The sequence below is a fragment of the Leuciscus leuciscus genome, assembly GCF_965113295.1.
Source record: "Leuciscus leuciscus genome assembly, chromosome: 22".
Taxonomy (NCBI): domain Eukaryota; kingdom Metazoa; phylum Chordata; class Actinopteri; order Cypriniformes; family Leuciscidae; genus Leuciscus; species Leuciscus leuciscus.
This window is the reverse complement of record NC_138746.1, coordinates 18,727,219-18,745,066: the sequence shown is the minus strand read 5'-3', so window position 1 is coordinate 18,745,066 and position 17,848 is coordinate 18,727,219. Positions and strand designations below refer to the sequence as shown.

At 38.4% G+C, this 17,848-nt stretch overlaps 3 protein-coding genes across 7 annotated transcripts; 2 read left to right on the top strand and 1 right to left on the bottom strand.

The window, feature by feature from the left end:
* Window positions 1-2,126: 2,126 nt before the first annotated feature.
* Window positions 2,127-8,104, top strand: bend3 (BEN domain containing 3). 4 transcript variants are annotated; one of them, XM_082153111.1, is made up of 5 exons: window positions 2,127-3,299; window positions 3,501-3,740; window positions 4,024-4,078; window positions 4,800-4,954; window positions 5,107-8,104. In XM_082153111.1, the coding sequence occupies exons 3-5, from the start codon at window positions 4,027-4,029 to the stop codon at window positions 7,366-7,368; spliced, it is 2,469 nt and encodes an 822-aa protein (XP_082009237.1). In that variant the 5' UTR covers window positions 2,127-3,299; window positions 3,501-3,740; window positions 4,024-4,026; the 3' UTR covers window positions 7,369-8,104. The 4 variants fall into 4 exon arrangements, with proteins under 4 accessions (XP_082009237.1, XP_082009236.1, XP_082009235.1 ...); XM_082153110.1 differs by having other exon boundaries at window positions 3,511-4,078; XM_082153109.1 differs by having other exon boundaries at window positions 3,501-4,078.
* On the bottom strand, window positions 7,926-12,023 carry mtres1 (mitochondrial transcription rescue factor 1). Of its 2 annotated transcripts, XM_082153114.1 has the most exons (5): window positions 11,909-11,985; window positions 10,128-10,193; window positions 9,470-9,909; window positions 9,073-9,145; window positions 7,926-8,864 (listed from the first exon to the last, which is right to left on the bottom strand). In XM_082153114.1, the coding sequence occupies exons 3-5, from the start codon at window positions 9,898-9,900 to the stop codon at window positions 8,682-8,684; spliced, it is 687 nt and encodes a 228-aa protein (XP_082009240.1). In that variant the 5' UTR covers window positions 9,901-9,909; window positions 10,128-10,193; window positions 11,909-11,985; the 3' UTR covers window positions 7,926-8,681. The 2 variants fall into 2 exon arrangements, with proteins under 2 accessions (XP_082009240.1, XP_082009239.1); XM_082153113.1 differs by lacking the exon at window positions 10,128-10,193 and having other exon boundaries at window positions 11,909-12,023.
* A 349-nt stretch (window positions 12,024-12,372) lies between these two features.
* matn3b (matrilin 3b) lies at window positions 12,373-17,091 on the top strand. The gene is made up of 6 exons (XM_082154920.1): window positions 12,373-12,564; window positions 14,066-14,428; window positions 15,177-15,752; window positions 16,007-16,138; window positions 16,486-16,587; window positions 16,837-17,091. Exons 1-6 carry the CDS (start codon window positions 12,390-12,392, stop codon window positions 16,884-16,886), a joined length of 1,398 nt encoding a protein of 465 aa, XP_082011046.1. The 5' UTR covers window positions 12,373-12,389; the 3' UTR covers window positions 16,887-17,091.
* Window positions 17,092-17,848: the final 757 nt, after the last annotated feature.

Here is a 17,848-nt window from a genome sequence, read left to right as displayed (position 1 = left end):
CTTCCCTCAGATCAATAGTTGAATCAGGGAGACCAGATGCTCAGTTCTCTTGGTGGCTCCACTCTGGCGAAACCAGTCGTGTTCCCTGAGCTGATCGTGGACGATTCCACTGAGGAAAGACCTCTCTCAGGTGAGAGGGTCCCTTTGGCATCCCAAACCTGAGTCGTGGAGCCTACATCTGTGGTCCCTCGACAGGAACCTTCGCAGCTCCCTGTGAGGGTTGCCAGCACATTAGCGGAGGCCAGAGCGTCATCTACAAGACGCCTTGATACCTTTTTAAGGGTTTGTCTTCTCCGACTGGTGTGTAGGGCTGCTGGATAGGGGGCGTATCCCTTCCATGCTCAAGGTATATGTGACGCCCTCGTGGCCGGCCAGTCTGTAGGAAGGAATGACATTGTCTTCAAATTCTTGAGGGAAGCCAGTAGACATAACCCGCCTCGCCCTTGTACTGTTCTGATCTGGGACCTGTCCACGATCATTTAGGGCCCACCGAGGCCCTCCGTTCGAGCTGCTCCAAGCGGCCAGATTGCGGCCCCTGTTGCTGAAGACAGCTGCTAGCTTTAGCGTCCGTCACACATGTGGGCGACATGCAGGCGCTCTGGGTGTTCTATATGGTATATTGTTCCCCTGTTTCGAAAGCGAACGCTCTGGTTAATAACTTAACCTCTGTTTCCTGAGATGATGGGAACGAGCATTGCGTACCCTGCCGTGCTATACAGCTACACACGAGTCTGCGCTGCTGCAGTCGAAAGATTCTGACATTACGCCATTCTTCACCGACTTATATGCAGTCGGCTCTGCTCGTTAAGGCAGGCTGAAATGCCATAGGTTCGTGCAGTGCACAAATGTGAACAAATCAGGCTTCGGTATTCTGAGAAAACAGTGTTTCCCCAAAGAGTGTTTCACGCAATGCGCGTTCCCATTATCTCAAGGAATCAAGGTTACGTTAGTAACTGGAGCATTTTCTGTTCCTGTTGCGTTCAAAAACCTTTATTGTGTGTTCTCTTAGTTGGCTGACATAAAGGAAAAACACCCTTTAAAAATATGAAATGACAAAAGAAAACAACAACAATAATAAAAAAAAAACATTCTACAGCCTATTTAAATGTAGGCTATTATAGGCATTTGCATGCATTTTTAATAGCCTATAAAAACAATGAACTGAACAGCACTTAACTCTTGTCTGCCAGTTTGATTTTATTTTCCTCTTGTTTATCCAACAGCTTATTATTTTAAAAACATAATGTAGTTTTTGAGGATAGAATGCATTTAAGAGTCTTTGAAGTAGCCTACTGCAGTTTTGAAATGTGTTCTTAACTTCTTATTGTAGTACTCTTCTTTATTTTGGCACTAAAGCAATAAAATATTCTTTCTCGATTTGACGGATGTGATTCTTTCTCTCATAAGATAAAAAAAAAAAAAAAAAAAATTAGATGAGCGCATGCTAAAATGAGTCTTTAACGAGCAGCGCAAAACTCTCGTTCACTGCGCGAGCGTCCCGTAGAACAGAGGCGCGAGCGTCATCGCATGAGCGCATGATGGATCAAACAGCCGACATTACCTGAATAATGACCGGCGTCTCATCACACCCACATCTCAAAGAGCCACGGCTCCGTGACCGTGACTTAATGCAGACATCACTAATGCAGACATTACTAATGCGCGTTACGGGACATTGGCCACATCGGGTGCAAACTGATGAGTGTCTGAGAACAGTCTCGGAGTGTGCCTTTGCATGCGCGCACGAGGACAGCAGTGGACTTATTTCACCTCTTTGCTAGTGCGAAATGTAGCATATATGTTGTTTTGTGGTTTGGGTTTGTAACAGTCAATGTAACCTAAAACATCCATAAATAGCTCATATGTATATGCCGTATAAAGTTTAATTAGACCTTCTGGATGCTTGAATGGACATTGATTCTTTCTTTTCTTTTTTCCAATTTCAAGTATAGGCTACTTTTTGGCATGATTGTTTTGCTCGTAGGAATATATAAAATAATAATTAAATAAATGCTTAAATTATATAATATGCGGGCTATTTATGGATGTTAAATCCATAAATTTACATTTTAAATATATATATATATATATATATATATATATATATATATATATATATAGCTATATATTAATTTACTTGACATCAAAACATGTTGCAATCTATGGTTACAATACAAAGCAAATGTGCCATGCATTACTTGTCATATCCACTAGACGGCAGTCCCTTGTTAAACTGGCAGTAAAGGACAAGACTGAAACATTCACATAACCTATTTATAGTATTTATGTTGCTGATTAAATTAAAATACGAGCTAACCTTATTTCGGGTTACAAGTTTATTCAGAATGCGTCTAAATAGGCTACATAATATTTTAGTCCTTTCAAACTCAAAAGAAAATTTCCTGAATGTTCCAGATATGTTTACATTTATTTTTGGCCAACATTTGGTTTCATTAAGAAAAAACGTAATACCTGTGAGTCGAGTAGATAATAGGCTACTACTCTATGAAGATCTGCTTCTTCAAATATTTCCTTAGTAAATTACTATTCAGATATTAAATGTAAAACCTTCTGTGAGGACAAAGTACACCCAAACAATTCGTGGTAGCCTATCGTTTGGTTTTCTTGGTGTTGCTTACATTTCCAATCTCAATACTCAGAAATTGCAGAACGTCATTTATTTAACCGCACAACCTTCAAATCAATGTTTTAGAGTAAAACAACAGAATGCACTATTTACACTATGTGCACAAAATAAAAGCAGTATTTTGCGTAATAGAGAGAAAATCTATCTTATATTCACATGCATTATTGAAGTCATACGCGGTGTAGTGCAAAATAAGCTTACATAAACTATAGTTATTAAAAGTTATCTAAAACAACTTAAACTATATGTGATGTATATTTGTGCTGTCACGCGCGTCTATGACGCGGGCGATTATACACTCGTGGAAGCGCGAGACTCGTGGGGCCTACTGAAATGACTGAGAGTCACGAGAAGTCCCACGCCACAGTGCGCACTTCGCTCATTTCATGGCCACGGCGCCGCAGCTCAAGGATTCACGTGGGGTGGGCTGGCAAAAAACCCACAGCGAACCCACAGCTGTGCGGAAATGACACAGTACAGTCACGTCACGCGAGAGGGCACTGACTAGAGAAAGAAGAAAAAAAAAAGCAGCGGAGAGAAACACGGACAACAGTTACCCGTGGACAAATCCACTGGATTTAAAGACGCGACCATGGCTGATGCCTCCTAACCCACTGCTCACGACTGCTCACGGCTGCCCGGCGTCGCAAAGGTGAGTTTGATTTCAGCCGCGCAGGTAGTTTAAGCGCGCCGTGTTGCGGGAGACGGAGCGAAAACTCATCGGTGGATGTTTTTCTTGCCGCGTCACGCAAGAGGGAGAGTTGCGCACGGGGGAGGGAGGGGAAACACGAGAGAGAAGGGCAGGTCTCCGTATTACTGCAAAAAAACATAAAGTGTACATTATTTCCTTAAGGCATATGCAGTCCACAGAAGGACCGCAGCAGGGAGCCGCTTGTCCGCCTGTCTCCCCGGTTGTACCGATCCGTGGGGTTTCCACTGGAAGAATGAGGAAGTGGAGCCGGTGGACGGGGGTTGGTACGGTGAAGCAGCGCCTCTCCGGTGCTCTGGCGAGACTTCACGGTGCAAGACATGAAAAACAAATAGGAAAACAATCTCACAGAACTTCACCGTGGAGAAAAATCACTCAGGGAATGTAAAGTTTTACACGCATCATCATTTTCTCACGCTTGCCATGACATTTGTCATCAATCGTGTGTTATGCTGACTTCACTGTCTTTCAGCAGGCCAAATGCTTCCTCTTTTTAAAACAAACCATTATACAGAAAGATATGTTAGTGAGATATTCCTAAACTTGCATTCCCCGGACAGCTGCTATGACTGACAAATGTAAAGGAAAAGTGCAAAAGAAATGTATTAGATGTGTGATTATCAGATAATATCAGTAATCAGTCATGGGTCTGTGTGTCTTTTCCCAGGATATGAGCTCCTCTGTGTGCATGGTTATTGCAGACGGACAAGTGCCTGATAAAAGTATGTAAATAACGTTTCACACTAAATGCCCCTTGAGAACTTTCGCTGAACAATAGGCCTACTGTTTTCTCTGTGTACTAAAATGCATTACACCACAATAAACAAATCAAATGATCCAGTGAAATGTACTGACTTGCCTTAGCATCAAATAGAGATGTTGCATTGAAAGTTTACTTGGTATTAGGATCACTGGTGATTGCATGGATTTACAGAAATCACCTGACACAGAAATCAAGTAGGCAGTACTAAATACAGGTATAATCAAAAACATTTAGCAGAGGAAGAACATCAGATGGAGTCATAAAGGAATGACATTGCATTTGTAGTGTAAATGCTCACCTGTAAAATCAACCACTGCCTTAAAACTTGTGATTTTAAAGTCACCATGAAATCAAAATTGACAAATTTTGTAATATTTGTAGTGTTTACTATAAATTTATCCGTGCACATCGTAATTTTTTTTTTTTTGTAAATTCAAGAGCCTGATAAAGATAACATTTAAATGAAGATGCATGTTACTACCAGCTGTAAATGTTCATCTGTCTCAGTTCATTTGTGATCAGTCACTTGAGACAGATCTTAAAATAAGGTGTAAACGTCAAGTTTTCTGTAAACAAGTATCCTGTAACCTCATTAAAGTTGTGCAGAATTGTGTGAGATAATGTATATCAGCATTTCTCAGCATTCTTGAATAGTTATGAACACTTGGGTTTTTCTTCAGAAGTTAAAGTCGAGAAAGATGCAGAGGACATTAATGAAAACTCAGAGGGAAAGATGGAGAGCTTCATTAAGCGCATTACAAAACGTTTAGCAACACACGCAGGCCCTGAGGTGGAACGGTCCACTAGTGGGAAGAGGGTCAAGGTGACAACACAGGTAAGATGAAAAGGAACATCTGTTACAATCACAACTTCAGTTCTTCTACAGATTAAACATTGTATTTGGGATAGAATTTTTCAAGAGTTGTCTGGTCTGATATTTCTTTTGGTGAAAACTATTAACAGCAAAATTTCCCACTTACTTTCCAGGCAGGAGAACATCCTGATGGCAGTTCAGATGATGGAAGCAGGTCATGCTCGCACGGCCACAGATTATCTCCTCAGGAGCAGATTTCCATCTCTTCATACAGGAAACCACTCTACAGCATCACGCATCGCATTTCTGAGCGTAAAGCTGCATCCAATCTGGACCAGCACGGACCTCACAATGAAGTCAGAGCAAGCCATAATGGTGTCCAATTCCAAAAACTAGGCAATTCTAGAAAGCATCACATGTTTAAGGCCTCCCCTACTGTGGGGGTCACGGGTTCTCCTGCTGCCTTGGATTCTCACCTCTACCCGCTCATCGAGAAGATGTTCTTTCTCCTCAACACACTGAATTCCAGTATGACCCAGCTGCACAGTAAGGTGGACTTGCTCTCGTTAGAAGTGACGCGCATTAAAAAGCAGATGAAGCCCTCTGAGATGGTCATGGAATTTCAACCTCCTCCTGAATACCAGTTGACTAGTGATGAGCTCACCCAGCTGATGGAGCAAACGTCCACTGCGGGCGAGCTTGGCTGCAGACTCCTCGTTCAACTGTTCCCAGAACTTTTCACAGCAAAGGAATGCATGCACAGCTGCAGCACATGCAGCATTACAACTAAACGGACATTAGATTCATTGCACCTTCAGTTAATACGTAACTATGTGGAAGTCTGCTACCCGCTGGTAAAAAATGAAAATGTGTGGCAGACGGAGTGCTTGCTGCAGATCAATGATTTCTTGAATCGTTTCTGGGCTCAGAAGGACATGGAGAGTGGTCAGATGTGCGACAAACAGGCTCCGATGGTTGTTGGCTTTGACATGGAACCGAATCACACTTTCCATTTTATCAGTGAAGATGCCCAGGATGAGAGTCTTTCCCTAAACTCTGGAGAGAACAATGATGTTCATCCTAATAATGCTAGCTCAGATATAGCGTTCGACCCTCATGAAGCTGCTGGTGACGACTCTGAAGACTTGACTTCCCCAGAGGAGCTTGTCGTTTTTTTGTTGAACAGACTCTTCCCTGAGGTGTTTGAGGAGGGCAAGTTGCCAGAGGGCCACAACAGCATTGGACAGTTGATCATTGACTCGGACAGACTGGAAATTATACGAAAATACATGGAGGCCAATTTCCCTGATATCCCAGAGGAAACCTGGCTGCAGTTGTGTGTACAACGAATGGAGGAAGCACTGGAGAACTCTTCAGTAAATGGCAGTGGTCGTGACACCCGAGAGATGTATGATACCACCCGTCTCCCTGATAACATCTCCATTGTTAAGATCGGTGACCTGTGTGATTACGAGAAACCAAATCGCAGGTCTAAAAAATCATGGCTCGAGCCTGTGGATTTCGATAAACTACAGATCCCTCCTCCAGACTTTGATGTTCCACAGGAGTATTTACTTACTAAGGAACAGCTAAAATGCAACTACGAATGCAGTTTATCAATTGGGAACTTTGCATCTCGTCTCCTGGTTCTCATGTTCCCTGAGCTCTTCACTTTCGAGAATGCGCGAAAATACTACAACTGCAGCGGATCTCTAGGAAAGAAGCAGCTGGATCCTGTACGAATCAATCTGCTCCGACATTACGTCCAGCTACTCTACCCACAAGCTAAGAACGACCGTGTGTGGACTCTCGAGTTTGTCGGCAAACTTGATGAGCGTTGCAGGCGACGGGATACTGACCAACGACGTTCATACCAGCAACAACGGAAGGCCTGTTCGCCTGACCAAGAACCTGACCCAAAAGACTCTCTGCTAACTGCTGGTCAAATCAATGTTCTCACTTCAGATCGTGTGAAAGAGGACTCTGAAGTCCTGTCTTCACCCCTGGAGAAAAGCAGCAAAGATTTCTGCAAGATTCCTCTTGAGGACCTCTCGGTGTCTACCCCAGACTTCCCAGTGCCTTCGGACTACCTGCTCACGGATGCTGAAGTGAGGGAGATTGTCCAACAGAGTCTGTCTGTGGGAAATTTTGCTGCCCGCCTTCTCGTTCGTCTTTTCCCAGAGCTTTTCACGCAGGACAATTTACGGCTGCAGTACAACCACTCTGGGGCCTGCAACAAGAAACAGCTGGACCCTGTGCGCCTCCGACTTATTCGTCATTACGTGGAGGCCGTCTACCCTGTTGACAAAATGGAGGAGGTGTGGCACTATGAATGCGTGCCAAGCATTGACGAGCGCTGCAGGCGCCCCAATCGCAAGAAATGTGACATTCTAAAGAAGGCAAAGAGATCAAACAACACTGTGACTTATTCTTAATCAATGGTCCTGCAAAGTGCAGACCTGTTTTCCTATATTTTACACAACATACCTGTTATTTGCACAAGTCCATAAGCTGAAGCATATTGAAACTTGTCCTTGTTTAAGGTCCAGTTCGGCTGGTCGAGTTCATGTCCATGGCCTTTAAACAGGATGGGATGGTAGGTGACAGAAAAGTTTGTGATTGAAGCCACTATCACTTGACAGATATTAGTGTTACTATTTATATGCCAAAATATTATTGATGTTATTCTAATGATTAGAGTTAAAAGCTAAAGTTAGCCTTAAATCAACTTAAATGTAAACATTTAGTACTTTAAAAATAATAGGTCACTTTAGTTTGGGGTGAGGGTAGAGAAGATGCATATATATAAAGAAGATACAGTATATATATTGTTTTAAGTTGTAGCAATGTTGCAGCACTGGCTTTTTCTAATTATCAACATATTGAAGTATGTCTTGCCTTACAAGAAGTCAAACTTACTCATCTGTACTAAACTATAGCACCAGGTTATATGTTATATATTTTTAAATAAAAATTCACTTCCTAGCTGAGATGGGTTTCATGATCCTTTTTATTATAATTCATATCCACAAGTGAGGGTCAGAGGAAACCATACAAAACCTAAGGTATGACAGATAATTAGCATTTTTGATGTTTATCAAGACTGATCAAATTTGTTTTCTTTGCATTATAAAGAAGAAAAAAAATAAAGAAATACAGTTTTGGAACCTATATTTGTTTGGGTTTGGACTCACTTTTGAATCATTTGCGTGGTGCAACAATTTTTTTTAAGTCTGGCTCGGTTATTGCCGTTGAATGCAGAGGCATTCTGTACCTTTCCTGAAAAAACTGCACACTTAAAATCTACCAATGTCATAATGACAATAGTATAAGCTAAATAAGCTATAAACAGGGGATCAGAAATCCTGAAAACATTTGATATCACAAACACTACAGTCTGATCTACTGTATCTCACAATGGTATTTTTATGAATCTCGTAAATACTAAATAATAATAATACAAAAATGCATATAACCTAAACCACCTCTAAATAATTGGATGTATTTGTGTTCCATTTGTGACCTGTAAAGTTCATTAAATCCATCTTCAAGTAGTATGAAAGTTATGAGAACGACTGTCAGGAGAACAGATGTGAGAAAGTCCGTCAGTTTTTGTTGTGCAGAGAAAACACCTCATTGAATTCGCAATCTGCAGTTTCAGAATTAAACGGCTGGAGAGTGGAATAGGAAATACCACTTTTGTCCCAGTTTCTGACCTTTCACATATTAAACATCATAGAATTGGTCTTCACTGCTTGTACACATCCTTTCTGGGAAGTTGTAGGTGTTTCCAGCTTCTTAGAACGACTCTCTGCTTTTCTGCATCTTTTGTCTCTCCAACCACCTTTTTTAAGATCACTCTTTTCAGCAAGACTGTGTCCATTTCCTTGTCCTCATTTAGAATCAGATCCAGTGTATCCCCCACTTTAACCTGCAGGAGGCAGCAGACCATAGAAGGTTATATTAATAAGGTGCCATTTCTGCTTACTAATCACTACTCCGATAAATTTAGTCAAGCCAGTAACGGGAAGCCTACCACAAGCAGGGTAAGTTTCTTTATTGCATCCATAATTAAAGCTAGTGTTTCATATTTATAAGGAAAGTTCTTCTGATTATACCACTAGAGGGCGCTGACTCACCATTTTACTCTTTTTGGAGAGCTTTTGACCATTCAGTCTCAATTTGAGGCTATAAAAAGCATCCTCCACTCCACTGTAAAAGAGATACATGGTGTATGTTAGTCACTACCACTGGCCAAAACACCACACACTTAAAGTACAGAAAAAAATAAAAGAGAGCAATATGAGCAAAGAATGTATACACAACTCATCCATTATCTGAAGGGGTTCTATGAGGTAAAACAAGGTGTTGTCCTAATAACAGATGGCTGATCTGTTCCGAACTGTTACCGTCAAAGTTATTAGAGCTAAATATAGATTAAACTACATCATCACAGCTGCAATTGGAACTGAAAACACTACTTTGCAGCTTAGACAGAATTAATCTCAGAACATGATGTCGGTATTTCTGACTTACTGTCGTGCAATGTCCAGTCCAGCCTTCAAAAGCAGATCGAAACGTAGAGACGGGACAGTTTTTTCATGGTCTTTGTAGTCTTTTGGCAGGCCTGGGTCATCTTGAAGCTCGTCCTCATAATCACTAGCCTCTGCACCCTCCTGCTCCTCCACGTCCTCCTCCTCCTGCTGCACTACTTTCTGCTTCCCTTTCTTTCTCGTGCTCTTGAGCCGTGTTTGATGGAGCAACCAGCTTTGCCGAGCATCCCACGATTTTGGCCACATGGCTGTCCGGTGCGTCTGGGGAGTGGCTGAACCCCACAGCTGACGAGCATGTAAAGTCTGTGGGCACCACATGATGAGGCCAGAGCCATGGCACGGTGAGAGCAGCTGCAGGGAGTTCAGTCTGCCCAGCTGACGCAGAGCCAGTGCCTGCACTGACAGACTCTGCATACTGCCACACTGAACACAGACACAAGGGGAAAAGATCAACAGACCTGTTACGTACATAAATATATTGTCTATTTTGTATATTGTGCATTTTTTATATACTTATTTCTATTCACTTATTTAACTTTATTCTTCACCAAGACAAATTCATTGTATGTGTAAGCATACTTGGCAATAAAGCTCATTCTGATTCTGATTAATGAAACATTTTAAATAGCCTGCAAAAATACCTCCTCCTGAAAAATAATGTTATTTTGTTGAGTTGTCTGTTCAGAATCGTGGGAGAAGCGGGATCTCTGTTTGAAATAACAACAACAACAATAAAATCGTGATTCTCAATTATCCAGAACTGTGCAATTCTAGGTAACATTTACATTCTTCAAAGTCACCAAACTTTGCCTAGATTCATGCCTAGATATATATATACACACACACACACACACACACACACACACACACATAATATATAAATATATATATACATTTTATATATATATATATATATATATGTGTGTGTGTGTGTGTGTGTGTGTGTGTGTATATATATACAGTACAGGCCAAAAGTTTGGACACATTACTATTTTTAATGTATTTAAAAGAAGAATCTTCTGCTCATCAAGCCTGCATTTATTTGATAAAAAATACAGAAAAAAAATGTAATATTGTGATATATTATTACAATTTAAAATAATTGGTTTTCAATTTATTCTACTTTAAATTATCATTTACTTCTGTGATGCAAAGCTGAATTTTCAGGATCATTACTCCAGTCTTCAGTGTCACATGTGACATCCAGTCTATCACATGATCCTTTAGAAATCATTCTAATATTCTGATTTATTATGAGTGTTGGAAACAGTTCTGCTGCCTAATATATTTGATGAATAAAAGGTTAAAAAGAACTGCATTTATTCAAAATAAAAAAAATATTTTCTAATAATATAAATCATCTTTACTATCACTTTTTATCAATTTAACACATCCTTGCTGAATAAAAGTATTGATTTATTTCAAAATAAATAAATGAAAATTACTGACCCCAAATTACTGATCAGTAGTGTATATTGTTGTTACAAAAGATTTCTATTTTTAAAACATTTGCTTCTTTTTTTTCTTTTTTCTTTATTCATCAAAGTATCCTAAAAAAGTATCACAGGTTATGAAAAAATATTAAGCAGCAGAACTGTTTCCAACTTTGATAATGAATCATCATATTAGAATGATTTCTAAAGGATCATGTGACACTGAAGACTAGAGTAATGATCCTGAAAATTCAGCTTTGCATCACAGAAATAAATGATAATTAAATGTATAATAAATTGAAAACCAATTATTTTAAATTGTAATAATATATCACAATATACATTTTTTTTTTCTGTATTTTTGATCAAATAAATACAGGCTTGATGAGCAGAAGAAACTTCTTTCAAAAACATTAAAAATAGTAATGTGTTCAAACTTTTGGCATGTACTGTATATAGACATATAGGCAACAAATACATTGCATAAGTAATGCTGATATATTTTAAGTTAAAATCCATAAGTTGTGTGTCTATTTTGTACAAGTTCGTAGTAGTTTGTAGTTTATATTTAACATCATGAATTGCAATACACATTTCAGTTGAATTTCTATATCTACACCCAAATTTTGGTAAATGGTTTTTAAAGACATGCAGCTGACAGCACTGACAACTATTGACATGTCTTTCAAATCATCTAAACTTCATATAATGCCATGTATTTGTCCGTACATAAATAAATAACTAATTTGAAGTGCGAGCCGAAATGATATTAAGTAACGTTATACAGAAATAAGGAATAGCGTGATTCAATTTGTAAAAATCTGACTCATTTTCATGACAGCATAATTAGAATTAGCATATTAGACAGCAACTCATAATGTGCTTCTTCCCCACACCGCTGCTCAGGCCAATACTTAAAGATACGTCACCATCAACACATGCATAAACAACACTTTTGTGTTAAACAACGACATAAAGACGAATTTTACCTATCTGAGTTGAGAGATCTCCCCTTGACTCTCTAATCTCGACCAACGAGGACAGTAAAAACAAACCAGCAGTCGTTGCTGCTGTAGTAGTGCACTTATTACAGCGCCATCTAGAGTCGGGATGAATTGTTATTCACAATGCAGAATAACAGGTCTAATACACACACAGGGTGATATCATAAAGTTATTTATACATTAGATAACAAGTATTAGTATTATTTCTTCTTCTTCAGAATTTACAGAATTCTCTGTGCACTATTTGTAGCCTACTATCTATGCCGTTCTACTGTATTCTCGATTACACAGAAGACTAAACTCCCGCCCAGTCAAACGCTCTTGTTTCTCTGGATTGGTGGCTGGCGGTGAACATCTGGGGGCCAGCGGCTTTAAAACATCATGCGAGCGCCTCCTCCTGTCTAAACTCTCACCTTGAGGCGGAATACTCACAAGAACGGACACTTCTGCATCGATCTTCATCAACATGACATTCTTTATTTGCATTATTGTCTTTTGTCTGTCTGTATTTTTAATGGAGGCGCAGGGCACGTATGGCCCTTATGCACGGAACCAGAACCAGAACCAGCTGTACCCGCACCGGCAGATATCTCACCTCTCCCCCAATATGCCTGGACACGGCAACTCCATCAACTTTGGAGGTAATAATACTGTTATTTGTCATTTTTTAAAATAATAATAATAATAATTAATAATAATATTACCGGTATTATAAAAATCAAGTGAAATCTATTCTTGTAATTATTTTCAAGCCTTGATTTAATTTTTTTTTTTAAAACATAATAAGCACTGAGTAGGCTTTTATTTAAAAATTCGTTTAAAAAACTAGTGAGTGAAATTCTAGTTGAGAAACGTTTTTTTTTTTTTTTTTTTTTTTTTTTTTTGCATTAGTGTTCTTCAGGAACAACCTACAAGTCCCTTAACATTATATAATACACTGGACATTCCATTTTACAGTAGGCCTATTATTAAAGTTTTCTTTTTCAGCGCTTTAATGACGGATCAGAGACCTTTAGACTTCTAAGACCATGAGCAGTGGTTCTATTGACTATTGTACAGGAATAAATTAAATATCAACCCTTACAAAAAAATATGTTTATTCAATTGTGCTATTAGTGCACTTCTTTTAAACTAAAAATAAGAAAGTATACATTCAGTCTACTTTTTATGCACTTCTCAGAAATATACTTGCAAGTTCACTTAAGGTAAACTTACAAGTATACTTGCATAATAAAACTACTAAAGTAGTTTACTGAGAGTATACTTCAGCGTACTTTCATAAACTAAAAAAATGTGCTACACGTATTTAACTTGTAAACTGTAAGTTCACTTGTAGTATAGTTGCAGTAGGCTACTCAAAGTTCACTACTGTTACACTTAAAGTATACTTAAAAGTATACTTTTATACACTATAAGTGGGCCAAGTACTGAAATAGTACACTTACAAGTATGATAGTCCATTAATATTAGTATATTTTCTACAAAAAGTATGCTTAAAAAATATCCTTGAACTTTATTTAAGTATAGGCTACTTAATAAAACTTGAAGTAGGCTATACTTATTTTTTGTAAGGGAAAACCACATTTCCTTGTTTTTTTATTTAAATTTTTTCTCTCTCATATTTTCAAAATGTTTAGTTCTGGATTACAATCTACATGATTTATATATATATATATTTCTACACATATGATATCAAAGTTGTACTACAAATACCCCTTTTTCTTTCCCTTGTGTCATACCTTTTACCTGAAATCATTAATCTAGTAATGTTATCTATTTCTGTCCCCTAAATAAAAAAATATATTTTGTTTTATATGAGAAGTGGATCTGGTGCTACAGCATGTTTCTTCTTCAGGTTGACGGGATATAGAACTACAGTCATTCACAGAGAACTTCTGAACAGACCACTGACTTTGCTCATGCTACTAACAACCAAAAAGTGTCTTCAAAACCCACATCAATATCATATAGCTTTAATGCATCTCTCTCTCCCTCTCCTTCTCCTCTATTTTTCCTTTTCATCTGTCTATGGATTTATTTTTTCTCTATCTCTTCTCCTGTGTATTCTGTATATCTGTTCACTCTATCTGTTCACTCTCTCTCTCTCTCTCTCTCTCTCTCTCTCTCTCTAACCAAACAAAGCTCATGGCTTTAATCACAGGTTTTACAGCTATCATCATCGCAACCCTCATCAACATCATCACCAGCGGCCGCCCTGGAAGGGTCCTCCCTTTATCCACCATCGTCCTGTCTTACCTGTCCGGCCCATCTCACCTGTCCAACCTGTCCGGACAGTTGTGCCCACTCTGCCCAGAATGCCAGTGGTGTTACCTGCCCCTACAGTGTCCATGCCACTCACCACAGCCACCCTCCCCCCGCCACCTCCAACACAGACTGCAACCACTACAACCACTGCAACCACTACAACCACTACCACCACCCCACAGCCGGTCAGTACCCCTCGTGGCACAACTGCTGCCCCTGCTGAACCTCCCACTGACCCAGGTAGACCAATCCCACCCCACCGGGTGCAGACGACCCGTCTGGTCCTCCTCAGTCCCTCTTAATAATTTTTATCTTCTTTCTCTCTCTCTCTCTCTCTCTCTCTTCAAGGAGAATTCAAGAAAAAAAGAGTGGTCGTTTAGCTTTAAACAAGCAGGATTGTGGAATATTTCTATACACAAATAGCATTAATTATTTGATTTAACTAATTTAGCATTAGTAAAACTGGCGTCATTAAAGGCCTGTTCGTAAGAAGGATAACTATAACGATAACCGTTAGCGTCCACAACAATTCACAATAACGGCTCAAGTCTTTAAAGCAGGATGGATTCTGATTGGCCGTCAATGTTTTTTTATCTTTCATCAGCAATATCATTTCTCTGTATCACTATCATTATAGTTGTGGTGCGGACTTTGCTATTCTTTTATATTTAGAAGGATTTTTTTTATTGCCTTAATGCTAATTGTGTATATTGTCCTCATATTCTGCTTTTTGTTTACATAAGCACAGTTTTTAACATTGTTTAGAACAAATGAGATTAACAGAATCAGTTTCTTTCCATTTTCCAGTCACAGTGCTGCATTGCTAACCGAGGAGCCTCTCTTATGTTTCATACAGTAAACAAACAACATTTTACATATTAATCTCTTTCAGCATCACACTTTGCACTTTAAAAAAACAAAAACAAAAATTAATGCTAATAATGTGACACACATTTTCAGTATGTAATGAATTATTTCTCTTTCACAGCTCCAGCAGAGCTTTGCAAGAGCCGTCCTCTAGACCTGGTTTTTATCATCGACAGTTCTCGTAGCGTCCGTCCCGCAGAGTTCGAGAAGGTCAAAATCTTCCTCTCTGAAATGGTCGACTCTCTAGATATCGGATCCGATGCCACGCGAGTCGCACTGGTCAACTACGCCAGCACCGTCAACATTGAGTTCCTTCTGAAAAAGTACTTTAGCAAGGCTGAGGTCAAGCAGGCCTTCTCCCGTATCGATCCGCTCTCAACGGGAACCATGACTGGCCTGGCCATCAAAACCGCCATGGAGCAGGTTTTTACAGAGACTGCTGGGGCCCGGCCATTAAAAAAGAACATCGGTAAAGTGGCCATTATTGTGACCGATGGAAGGCCGCAAGATAAAGTTGAAGAGGTGGCAGCAGCAGCAAGGGCTTCTGGGATTGAAATATACGCCGTTGGAGTGGACAGAGCAGAAATGCGGTCTCTTAAACTGATGGCCAGTCAGCCTCTTGATGACCATGTGTTCTATGTGGAAACATACGGAGTGATTGAGAAACTCACATCCAAGTTCAGGGAGACTCTCTGTGGTAAGAGAATAAAGGGGAAAAAACAGCTCAGATTCAATTGGAAAAGGCAATCAAAATAAAAAAATATATAAAATATATTTATATTTTATATAAACATTTAATTATTATGAATAATATTTATATTTTTTATGCAGCTATATTTAATTTAAAATGCATCACTGACTCAACAATATATTTTTTTATGTTTTAATACATAATATTATAATATATAATATTTTTATTGAAGATTTTTGCTCACTCAGCTGATTTTGCAGGTTTCGACGCCTGTGCACTCGGGCACAACTGCGAACATATTTGTGTCAACAACAATGCTTCTTATTTCTGCAAGTGCAGAGAGGGATATGTTATCAACTCTGACAAGAAAACATGCTCTAAGCAGGCCAACGGTTTGTCATACAAATATGCATCAAATTATTTGTCAAATTTGATGCATAACGTAAAGAATTTGATGCATTCTAAAGAAATGCATCCAGATAATTATTGTGCATAGAACATATTTTTGGCTCAAACTAAATCCAATATAAATATCAAAATCAGACATCAAATCATTTAAATAAGTATGTTTAATGAGATATGATGTGTGCTCTGGAACATCTGCTGATAGTTGTTTTTTAAAATGCTCATTATACATGCAGTAACGTTGTCTATATCAAGTCTGTAATTTATAAATTGAGGAGTGAAGGAAATATCTTCAGCATTAACTATACAGTAAACATGTCTGTTTCTCTTTCAGAAGAGGCCAGAGGAGATCTGACTGAGAATGCCTGCATGTGTGAGGCTCAAATGGCCTTTCAGAGGAAGGTTCACAACAGCATACAGACCCTCACCAGCAGACATATCCTTTCAGATTAACACAGCATTTGTTTATCACCTATCCTATTTCAACCACTCAGTCTGATAAACGTCCTGTGTCCAGAGAGTAGCGTTCTAGTTAGAAAGTGTGATTTATTGCATGATAATTCGACATTTCATGATTTATTTAGAATGTATTGCTCCTTATTGTTTACTGTCCAAAGATGGGTTTATGCAGGAAACGAACCTTGATGATCATGATGTGTGATGCGTTTTTCTTAACTGTTTTTACTGGAAGACATCACAAAGAGAGTGCAGCAGTTTGATCTCCGTCGTGCCTAGAGTGGAGAATGGGACTCAAAACTGATTTTTCGCATAACAAAAATCTTTATTTAATCTCTCATTGTAGCATTCCTCCCTTTGTTTGTTTAATCTGATAAATATGTTGTTTCATATTTCGCTTATTATAGATTTCATTATGACATATAGATTTCTGTTGACACAAAGTGTTAATTGTTTTGCAGAATAAATTTCCTTTTATTTTGGGAACAAATAGTAAAAGTAAATACATATAAATGATGGTACTATGTAAAGTATATGCACATTATTTTATATTGTTCTTTATCTTGTATACTTGTACAAATACATATTAACAAATAAAGTATACTTTGATGTCATTTTCTGTCATTTTCTATGATATCTTTATATTATGTGATGGGTTTGTAATTGTATGTACTGTATATTCAAATATTCTAATTGTATTGTATATTCAAATACACATGAGTGCATGGGGATATACATTAGTTGATGCATAACAGTTTTTTAAATAACCCTTAAAATCTATAGCTATTTTTTTATAAAGGTAAGTTAAGTGTATATTTTAGAGTCTTGATGGTGTGACAGTAACTATAAAAGTAGCCTACTGTAGCCAGGCCTATACGTTTTTTTTAATTACAGCTTTACCTTTACTAGTCCCTGTAAATAATATGTTTTGTATTGAACATATTGAATACTACACATTAAACATTACTGAATAACTAGAAAAATTCTGTTTAAATAGCCTATACTTTGAGATGGAGTTTAGCAGGTCACACTGCAGGAAATGTCAACTTTTCAAAATGTCACTTTTCCGACTACGCTTAAAATCTATTCAATCTATTAATTTGACAATATTTTAGAATTATATTATCACAAACGAGTAATGTAAAAATAATATGTACAATAATGGCATAAGTAGAGAATTGCTAAAGAGAACTACAAATACCATGAACGTTACAATGATACAGCACCAGTTCCGGGTTTTG

Coding starts and splice junctions, on each gene's coding strand:
- bend3 (XM_082153110.1), top strand. CDS start 4,000: ATGGGTCTGTGTGTCTTTTCCCAGGATATGAGCTCCTCTGTGTGCATG. Junction 4,079..4,799: donor CGGACAAGTGCCTGATAAAA/GTATGTAAATAA, acceptor GTTTTTCTTCAG/AAGTTAAAGTCGAGAAAGAT. Junction 4,955..5,106: donor GGGTCAAGGTGACAACACAG/GTAAGATGAAAA, acceptor CTTACTTTCCAG/GCAGGAGAACATCCTGATGG.
- mtres1 (XM_082153113.1), bottom strand. CDS start 9,900: ATGCAGAGTCTGTCAGTGCAGGCACTGGCTCTGCGTCAGCTGGGCAGA. Junction 9,146..9,469: donor GGACTGGACATTGCACGACA/GTAAGTCAGAAA, acceptor TCTCTTTTACAG/TGGAGTGGAGGATGCTTTTT. Junction 8,865..9,072: donor TCTCCAAAAAGAGTAAAATG/GTGAGTCAGCGC, acceptor TGCCTCCTGCAG/GTTAAAGTGGGGGATACACT.
- matn3b (XM_082154920.1), top strand. CDS start 12,390: ATGACATTCTTTATTTGCATTATTGTCTTTTGTCTGTCTGTATTTTTA. Junction 14,429..15,176: donor TGAACCTCCCACTGACCCAG/GTAGACCAATCC, acceptor TCTCTTTCACAG/CTCCAGCAGAGCTTTGCAAG. Junction 16,588..16,836: donor ACAGACCCTCACCAGCAGAC/ATATCCTTTCAG, acceptor AACTGTTTTTAC/TGGAAGACATCACAAAGAGA.